Source organism: Pocillopora damicornis, chromosome 7 (genome assembly GCF_964200805.1).
Source record: "Pocillopora damicornis chromosome 7, jaPocDami1.2, whole genome shotgun sequence".
Lineage (NCBI taxonomy): Eukaryota > Metazoa > Cnidaria > Anthozoa > Scleractinia > Pocilloporidae > Pocillopora > Pocillopora damicornis.
The window spans coordinates 2,011,547-2,022,020 of NC_142676.1; the positions used below are offsets into that span (position 1 = coordinate 2,011,547).

At 40.8% G+C, this 10,474-nt stretch overlaps 1 protein-coding gene across 1 annotated transcript; it reads left to right on the forward strand.

The window, feature by feature from the left end:
* The first annotated feature begins 5,970 nt into the window (after positions 1 to 5,970).
* On the forward strand, positions 5,971 to 10,073 carry LOC113667739 (TWiK family of potassium channels protein 7). The gene is made up of 4 exons (XM_027183599.2): positions 5,971 to 6,434; positions 7,191 to 7,308; positions 7,616 to 7,866; positions 9,178 to 10,073. Exons 1-4 carry the CDS (start codon positions 6,101 to 6,103, stop codon positions 9,363 to 9,365), a joined length of 891 nt encoding a protein of 296 aa, XP_027039400.2. The 5' UTR covers positions 5,971 to 6,100; the 3' UTR covers positions 9,366 to 10,073.
* Positions 10,074 to 10,474: the final 401 nt, after the last annotated feature.

Genomic DNA, 10,474 nt, shown 5'->3' on the forward strand with positions numbered 1-10,474 from the left:
ATTAGCCTCTAAGATTACCAGACCGCGACCGCAAACTTCCTAATATGAACGGTCTTGGAAAAAAAAAAGATGAAATTAAGCAACAATTCCAGAATTGAAATAACGAATTATTGTATAATTATGGTATCTGACGATACAGATGATGGATAGAACCGGTTACCTCGAAAGAAAGGGTTATTTCTTCATCATAGCAACTTGAAACTGTTATTCTGTATTCTATTTTTAGCTGGCCTGTTCCAGGTGGGTTCGGTTAGTAATTTGGAGCGCGATAGGAAACGAAAGCAGCTGAGGAGTGAGCTAAGTTTGGCTAGGGTAATCTGTTTCTACTGAACGTATGTGGAATCTTGACGCGGCTTACAATCAGATAGCATCAACCCTAACTCCGAGTTTCGTTATCATGTTTGGTTCAACAAATAGTCAATGATTATTCATGAGCCTTCGACTTTTACTCAGATTTTCAAAAAAAAGAGATACATCTACAGAAAAAGAGACATTACAGTAAAATGCAATTTGCCTCAGAATTGCTAGTCTAGACAAATAAAGCTAAAATTGTTATATCTGTCGGTACTTGCTCCACGACCCTCTTGTCCTGAATTGGACTGTTTTCTTTATTTAGTCATAGTTCCTGTCTATGTAAGTTGTGTATCCTCCAGCTTGGAAGAGAAGAATGAACACTATTACTGTTGGTACCTCGTACCAATTTTCTTAAGTATGTCAGTCATTCATCGCAATCGAGTGTTGCGTTTTCCGTTTAACATTTCGCTTAGGTCATAGTAGAAAATTATTTAGGTATTGGTCGCGACAAGTTTGAGCAAGTTTGTGTGGGAGAGTGCATGTTATGTTCGCTTAACATCTCGGAGATTATACGACGCTGGAACTTATGTAATGTGTCTCAGGAGGGGCGACTTTAGGAACAGCAGAGGAACAGAATAACAGAGATGGTTAGTATTTAAGCTCGTCAAAGAAATAGCGGGGAAAGACGTTTTTCGTCTGAGTCCCCATGAGAAATCGAACCTCAGACCTTCGGATTCCGCGCTCCTATGCTCTACCACTGAGCCACAGACTCTATAGAACTATGGTGGACTTTGGAACAGCTCTGAAAATTAGGAAAAAACAAGACACACACAAGTGTAACCCCTAAGGTTATGCTGAATAATGATATGTCTTGTCAGGAAGTCTAAATACCAAGATAACGAGGTTATTGACCACATATGTTACGATCAACTACTACGACTACTCATTTGGGTTTAAAATTGGGGTCTCGAAAAGCCATTTCCTGCGTTTTTCGCAGAGCATTTTCAGTATATCTGTAAAGTACGAGGGAAAATGTATTAGTAAGTGGGAACATGGACTGATTTTTCATTGCTGCACCAAAAAATACTGAGGCTGATCATTATAACCTCTCGCGACGTCTAAATATAACCTCTTACGACATTTAACCTTTAAAGAGAAAGTAACTCTCAACGAAAAGAAGGTACAATCGTATTATTCAGCTTAGGCTTATTCCGCTTACATTAGAAACGTCTTAAGTGTTTGGGATTTTGGTTTGACAGCAACAAGTCTACAGTCGAATGAATTGGTCGTGAAATCGAAGGGCTGGTTTCCAAACTTCTCTCCCAATAGCTCAATTCTCTCTTGGGTTACAAGGTGTAGATCGAAAACTCCATGTGTAGTACCCACAAGCCACTGTAGAAGGCTTTCCACACTGAGATAGAAATCCCTCGTATATTTGGGATAATAGCTCTTCTTGCTCTTCTAAAAGAAGATGTCAACTTCTCAAAAAATCTGAATAATTAACCAATGTGATAAGCGGCCGAACATTAAAATACAATAATGCTCCATTAGCGCTTATACTAAACGCTCAAACACATCTAATGGTCTAACAATTCATGGGCGGTATTACGATAATGACACAATTCGTATGCATGTATATAAGTATTTTATGCCGGGTGAAACCACCAACTTTGTCGGATCAATTTTCAAATTGTGTTAATATAAACAGGTCAGTGAAAACTGGTCTGTAATAATGTTCATCTTGAGAAAATTACCTCCCCTCCCCCCTCCCAAGAAAAACCTCAAATTTTAACTCCCCCCCTCACTACTATCAAATATACCGAGTAAAAGAGCAAGTATTTGTCAGTGATGTAAAGTTTTTTCTTAGAAATATTCCGTTAGATTCAGACTTGTCTGACACAAATAAGTAGTCGTAGTGGTTGATCGTGACATAAGTGGCATATGACGATTGTGAGATGCAGTTGATAACTTTCGAGAAACTGTAGGAGCCAACAAAACCCATAAAATCGCTTGCAGTTGTTGTCCTCATAAGTGCTCACACGCGCAATAAGTTTTAAAGAGTGAATATGCATACTAATCCAGCTGTTATCGACCAAAAAAAAAATTGTCCAAATTAATGATAAAAGCATGAAACTTTGCCACAACATTCATGACCCTAAGACTAACATTTTCTGATATAGGGCCAATCCAAATTAACTTCTGGTGACGAGAACCACAGATATCAGAAATTCGCTAACATGGAAACGCGGCTAAGAATAAAAAAAAAATCCTCTTTAACAACATTGCTTGGGGAAATTTGCGACAAAAGCCTTCAAACATAACAACCGAGTCATTTTCTGTCTATTCGTATTCATCTTATGCTATTACGTGACTACCCTCTATAGTATTTATCATAATGTTTGGCTTCCCTGTGGTTAAATGTTAAATATACCTGTTTACGTAATTTTCTGAATAACGATTGGTAAAACCTGTTTACCTTAGAAATATAAAGATTATGTCTCTGGTTGACTTGACATTCTCCTCCTTTACTTTAGTAAAATTAATTAGCTATTATGAATAAGCTTTGGTTGACAGATTTGGGATACCTGTGGTAAATTGTTCAGCTAAACTTCTCTGAACGGCGCTTTAGGTGAAATCCTAAAATGTTCTCCTATCTAACCAAAATTCAACAAACGATTGATGTAATGCCTAATTCTTAGTCGATCTACTCTAGTCGTTAGTGACACCGTTGTAAATAGTTATGGCTGTTGGCAGTTGCCGCCACAGTTGCACAAACCAGTGCATGCCAAATAAGCCTTTAAGTTCTTGCATTGTCCTCTACATGAGGCTATGCATCCGCATCGAATAAGTTCGTGACAAGATTCCTTTGCTTGCAGTAGAGCTTTCTAGAATGGTAACCATGAGTCGTTGAGCTGCCGCCACCCCTGTCTGATGGGCTTGGAAGCACTGGCTGACAAAGGAAGGCCCCATACGTAGGCTGAATAGCCTAACCAAGTACATGGACCACGAGGCGAGTATCTGCCTCTTCATGCATGCAAGGCACAAGTAATCTCATCTACCCTCGGGGTAAGAGCATTTCCTGTTCGTGCGCATCTTGTGCACGGGCAGGAGAATGCTAATGTTATAGGGGACGAAGGAGGCGCAGTTGATCTCACAGAGAATCCATCAGCTTTGAGAAGATGGATGGTGGCCGGTCCTGAGCTCTCCAGGATGAATCAAGAGTTCGAAGGTAGCAACAATCAAACAGAGGAAAATGACCATCATGAGCAGAAGTCAGGTATCCAGAAAGCATTAAGACGGACTGAATACACTATCTTCATTCAAGAACTTGGCAACCCGTTCCCTAGAGGGAGGAGGAAACCTGATGACGATTCATATCTGGGATATTATGGTTGATACGGTGGTAAAAACTGTTCGCAGTGTTACAAAAATTGGTGAGTAACAGTTCAATTAGTTTGCCAATGAGCGGTTTGTCACAAACTTTCAAGAAGAATAATCTTCCCACTTTCACGTCGACGAAAAGGGAGACCGTGAAAGACGAAAGTAGAAGTTTTGAGGGATGACTGTGTCTTATTTTTGCAACTTCACATAGCTTGTCAGATTCGTGATGGAAACACGGAAGATTTCTTCAAGTATGAGAACCAACCATGGCCGCCACCTCTTTCGCAGCTTTGTCAGCTTAGAGGAGGACAGAAGGCAGACTTGGCGCTGTGTTTACCCAGCACATCAGCAGAGATCGCGACTCAACCAGTCGCTGATGTAGTTATTCTTGATGGAACTGCTATTGTGCAGATGCTACAGCCAAGAACAGCACGCACGTTTGATGAATACTTAAGTACCGTGTACGCCCCTTACATCCTAAAACACCTGGAAACGGCGAGAAGGGCTGATTTAATCTGGGATGTCTATCAGGATGATTTAATGAAGAGATCATTGCGAGAAAAGAGAGGCTCTGGACAAAGGTGCAATATGCTCGCATCAACAAGAATTCCTGCTGACTAGAAAGGCTTTCTGCGAGTGGTTTAATCACAAATATTTATATTCATATTATTTAAGGTGGTTTCACTGAAGGTTCTCGAGGGTCAGAGCACCTACTCTATCTATGATGAGGGTATCCTATCGAGTACTGAAAGAACGGAGATGAGCTTACTTGCGCCTTGCACACATGAAGAGGAAGATAGTGGCCTTACGGTCTATGTATTCGATACAACCTCAAGGGGACACTGATGAAATAGAATTAGAAACAACGATACAGATGTTGTATTTACTATTTCAGTGGCTAGCACTCTTCCAAGAGATGAACTCTGGATCACCTTTGGGTCTGGAAAGAATGTACAGAATATCCTTGCACTTACCATAACAATGTCCCTGGGTCCTGATAAAGCCTCGACCCTACCAATGTTCCATGCACCAACTGGGTGTGATACTGTTTCGTCTTTTAGAGGGCGTGGAAAGAAAACGGCTTGGGATGTGTGGAACTTGTTTTCTCAACTGACACCAGTGCTAAAAGTCCTCAAAGCATCACCCCAAGAGATCACAGAGGAGTGCATGGCTGTGCTTGAGAGGTTTGTTGTCCTTATATATGACCGTAAAGCAGCCTTACGAAAGTAAACGAGGAGCAATAAAAGCTCTTTTCAAAGAGGTCTAGAAGCTTAGACGGTATCACTCCCACTAGAGCATGACTTGAGCAGCACGTCAAAACAGCAGTGTTCCAAGAAGGCTACGTATGAGGCCAAACCCTCCTTCGTCAGAAAGTGCTTCCACAACTCATGGTCACCATTCTGGAAAGCTCTACCTCAAGGAAAGGAATCTTGTCACGAACTTATTCGATGTGGATGCAGAGCCTCATGTAAGGGACGATGCTATTGCTTAAAAGCTAATTTGGCATGCACTGGTTTGTGCAACTGTGGCGGCAACTGCCAACAGCATAACTATTTACGACGGTGTCACTAACGACTAGAGTAGATCGACTAAGAATTAGGCATTACATCAATCGTTTGTTGAATTTTGGTCAGATAGGAGAACATTTTAGGATTTCACCTAAAGCGCCGTTCAGAGAAGTTTAGTCGAACGATTTACCACAGGTATCCCAAATCTGTTAACCAAAGCTTATTTATTATAGCTGGTTAATTTTGCTAAAGTAACGGAGGAGAACGTCAAGTCAACCAAAGACGTAAGCTCTATATTTCTAAGGTAAACAGGTTTTACCAATCGTGATTCAGAAAATTACGTAGACAGGTATATTTAACGTTTAACCGCAGGGCAGCCAAACATTATGATAAATATTATAGAGGATAGTCACGTAATAGCATAAGATGAATACGAATAGACAGAAAATGACTCGGTTGTTATGTTTGAAGGCTTTTGTCGCAAATTTCCCCAAGCAATGTTGTTAAAGAGGATTTTTTTAATTCTTAGCCTCGTTTCCATGTTAGCGATTTCTGATATCTGTGGTTCTCGTCACCAGAAGTTAATTTGGATTGGCCCTATATCAAAAAATGTTAGTCTTAGGGTCATAAGTGTTGTGACAAAGTTTCATGCTTTTATCATTAATTTGAACAATTTTGGTCGATAACCGCTAGACTATACGCACTCCGGACCTGTTTTTTTTTTTTTTATCCCCACGGGGATATTGTTCAAATCGCAGACAAAGCATTGTATTTATCATGAATTATTAAATCTGAGTCGTCTTCAATTTGCATTATAAGTAAGCTTTTGAATTAGGTAAAAATAAAAACAGTCCAGTTCAGGATAAAATTACAGATATAAGAATTTTAGCTTTCTTGCGCTTCATACGGTTCAAATCATGAGGACTTTAGGAGAGGTTGGGGCGCACATGGCTTACAACACTGTATTAGTCGGAATTTTAATCATGTATGGGTTATTCGGAGCGTTCGTTTTTAGGAAATTCGAGGCTACTGAACGTGTGTCAGTATCAGACGGCCAGCCAGGAATTTCGAGAGATGAATTACTTGTGGACCTGTGGAGTGGAAAAGATCTTGACTTTGACACGTGGTCTGTGCAAGCGAAAAACAAATTGGATTTATACGAAGAAGGTTTTAACCCGGAGTCGTCCATTTCTGCCGAATGGAGCTTAGATGAGTCGTGGTTATTCGCTTGCACAATATTCACTACTATCGGTAAGAGGGAACTAGAAATGATTTATTGAATTTCCTTTTAATGAGCTTTTTTGTTTCTTCTTGATTATTTTTGTATCGCTTAAAAATTTACATTTGCTTTAAGGCTTTCGCGCGGGAGCTAAGTTGAGCTGCATTTCACCTAATCTGAAATTCAAATTACTGTGGTTGTCCGGCATCTGAAAGGGAAAGTGAAGGAGGGGATGGAAGGGAAGTGAGGAAGTGGTTCGAGGGAGAGGGACATAGGGGTAAAGAAAAGGAGCTTTGTGAGGAACCCACGAGAGTTGAGCGGCCAGCGGGAGATCTGTTAAAGGTCCTGGATAAAAAGTGATTTGTTATTCCAGGCGCCAAATTCACAGACCTCCCGCCAGCTGGACTCTCGACGACCACAGGACATTCATGTAGTAGCTCTAAAGAAAGCATATTCGTAGGTTGCAGAAAAGGGAGCCTGAAAAAAATCTAGTTATGACAAGTAAATTAAGTCCAGTAAACACCTGCTATCCGAAGTCTCTTTCGCTGCCTTGTAATGGTTTGATCGAGTTACGCGGCTGCGTGTGACACTGGAGACTTGATTTGCTGGAGCTCGACTTAGTCTTCTAGATTTATACTCTCGGCCCTATCACACCGAAATCACACCGAACGAAAAAAGGTCTTGCAGAGAATATATCAAACTGTTTTATGTGTTGGTATGTTTTATACTAACACGTAGAAGAATAGTTAAATCCCGCTGAATTAATATTTTTACCTTATGCACTAAAGGTTATGGCAATATTACCCCGATGTCCACCTCTGGCCGTATTTTCTGTATTCTGTATGGATTTGTTGGAATACCCTTGTTCAATGTAGTTGCCGTGAGTGTAGGATCTCTAATAACCGGGTTAGTTACTTTTATGCCTTCATATTCACCTTAATTTACCTTATTGTCACCTTAGTTTCGATGATGGACGACGAATCGTCAACCACTGTTTTTCTGTTACTGTTTTTTTGAAACCATTAAAACTAAGTTTTGTTATTTGAAGTTTTTGACACTGTGTACTGCATATCTGTGGTTTACGATAAGGAAGTCGATTTTAGCTCTTCCCAAGTCAACGTTTAATCGTTCTCTGAAAGTAAATATATTTCATTCGACATTTATCATTACCGTTTTAATGCCAATTGTTCTACTGCTTTAAAAATTTTTCCAGGGTGATTCAATTTTTTCACTCCACCTATGAGAAGCAAAAGAGAAAAATTGTGGCAGAAACACATAAGAAAGACGACTTTGACTCTGAACCGCTGGCAAGTGAAGTCAACCAAGAGGGTAACCTTACTTTCAAGAGCGTCCTGAGCATGACTGTAGCTTATCTAGCGGCTGGTACACTGCTATTCTCCCTGTGGGAGGATTGGTCGCTGTTTGAAGCGTTCTACTATTGCTTTGTGACTCTGACAACGATAGGTAAGAAAACAGTGGCAGATCGGGGGGAGGGGAGGGTACGAGGGGTCCATGCATTTTTTTCTGAGAGCAAAATTCTTGAAACAACAGGATCCCAAATTGTTGTTGTTGTTGTTGTTAATGTCGTTCTCTATTAATGAAACACGCATTAGAGAACTCTCAAAACAATCAGGTTCGAAACTTAAAACTTGGCCGGTGTGGCAGTTTCGTTATTTTTTTTTTTAATTCTTATCAACATATTAGCTACACATGTATTTCCTCATGGCCTGTTTGGTCTTTAATAATACTCTAGTTTTACGACATAGAATCGAAAGGCTCTGTATACACTTGGTACCAAAACAAAGCACAGCCCTTCGAAGAGAACAAATAGATCTAAAGCATAAAACGTCTAAAAATATCATTCTGTCTTCTGATCCTTGACTCGAATCGATAAACTGACGATTACACAGTGTTTCTTTTTTACTGAGAGACAGCGGATTAGGCCTGTTCCAAACGTCGTGCTACTGCCGTGCCGAACTCAAATGAATTTGGCTCGGCAGTGGCACGACGATAGCACGGCAGCGGTTTCAAACGTCGAACCTAATGCAGTCGCGCCAAATTCAAAAGACAAAACAAACCATCCATCCAGCGGTATCGCCCCATCCAAAATGGCTGAGGGAAACCTCAACGAAGAGCGCGAGAAGTTTGTTTTGTTTAAGACAATTTTAAATGCCAGAAGGCAACGCAGGCGAATGCAACAGTCCATATTGAATACTGTTATTGCAAGGAGAGGATTACTTTTGAAATTTTTTCATTTATTCTTCTTCTGGTTTCCCTTGACGAGAGCCAGCAAGTTACTGTATTACGATCGTGCCGGCGTTTCCAAACCCTAACCCTAACCCTAACCCTAAGCAATTTATTGTCACCGTCGGATTCCTCTTCTCTCAAGCTTTCGGGCAAAACGGGTAGATTTGTCTTTTTTATCAGTGCGCATGCGTAATAGTATGCAAATAATGCAAAATCCGTTAAATTAATTTATGAATTGAGTTCGGCGCGACAGTAGCACAACGTTTGAAACCAAGTCGTGCTACTGCCGTGCGGCACGGCAAGGCCTGCCGCGCTAAGTAGTCGTACCGAACCTAATTCAGCCGTGCCGCGCTTAATGGTTTCAAACGGCGTGCTACTGCCGTGCTTAAATCGAAATTACTATTTCATTTGAGTTCGGCACGGCAGTAGCACGACGTTTGGAACAGGCCTTAAATGCCTTAGAACTCAAGTTTTAAGGCATAGTTTTGACTTGCATGTCATTTCTTTTGTTGATTTTCGGTATTTCAGGTCTCGGGGACTATGTGCCGCAGAACATGCACCACACGGTGTTCTTTGGTGGGTACATTATCGTGGGTCTTGTCTTGGTGACCATGCTATTTAGTACCATGGAAGAAGAGATTGCTCAGTGGTTTGATAAGATTAAGAGAGCGGCTGGGATAACAAAGCACCCACAAGAGGACAAAAAGAATTTCTAGGCCATTATACTGATCTTGAATACATCTACACTTTGGATTGTGTTTGATTACCTCTGCATGAACGAAAAATCTAATCTAATCTGCAACCCCGAGAGCTACTGGTTAAAGAAACACAATGGCGTTTAAGCGGATACACACAAATACAGCGCGCCAGATGTGTGGCTAGAACAGAAAGTAGAGATCTAAAAATTCGTTGACCAAGATGAGGAAAATGTTCGGATGAAGTTTTGTCAGCGGCCAATTGTTTGGCATCTTAGCTCTGCTATTTCTTTCCTTTTCTTGATTTGTTTTGTTTTGTTTTTTTTTTACACATAATAGCGGAGCTCGCAGAGCGTAGCCCCATAATTGTACAAAATAGTAGTAACCCATCAAGCCGAAAAAATTTGGTTGTACGACCATACGACCGTACAAGGTGCTACTTTTAACATGCGTGCTCAATTGTACCACGGCTTTGTCCGGTAATCCAGTGGTCAGTGCACTGGGCTCTGAGTCGGACGACCTGAGTTCTAGTCCTGGCCCGAGCAAGGCGTTGTGCCCTTGAGACGTGCGGGAAAAAAAATGCGAGCTCCGCTTTTAGGCTTGGCTAAATCTGTATATTATACTGTCCTGTTAAGAAACTGATTATCTTAATATGTAGCCTTAAATTGATACCGACGTCCGTTTTGTGAATGAAATAAACTCAGCCAAGACTGTTGTGCTTTATCAAAACATTGGCTCGTTCCCGGTTTGTAGCAGAGAAAATAGAAGGAAATTCAGGATTTACGGGTACAAGTTACTTTTCTTCTTCTGTCGCTTATGCATACATATCTCGGCGAGTCTGCAAGTATCAATGCAGCAGAAGAGCATGTTTCCCTATCAAAACTTTTGTCATTTTAAACCAGAAGTAGTGGTGAAAGGAGGGATGTATTCAATAAAGCGGCAGACTTTTTATGTCCTTCTCGCCTGTCTTGGGTTGAACTTCTAACTTAACCGAAATAGCATCTAAGCGCGCTCGCTGATATTTACGTAACATAAAAGCGACCAGAAGTGTTGGAGATGGAAATACGTCAACATTTTAGTAAAAACAGAGGATGACAATCACGTTTGCAAGTTACTGTTTCTTTCATCGG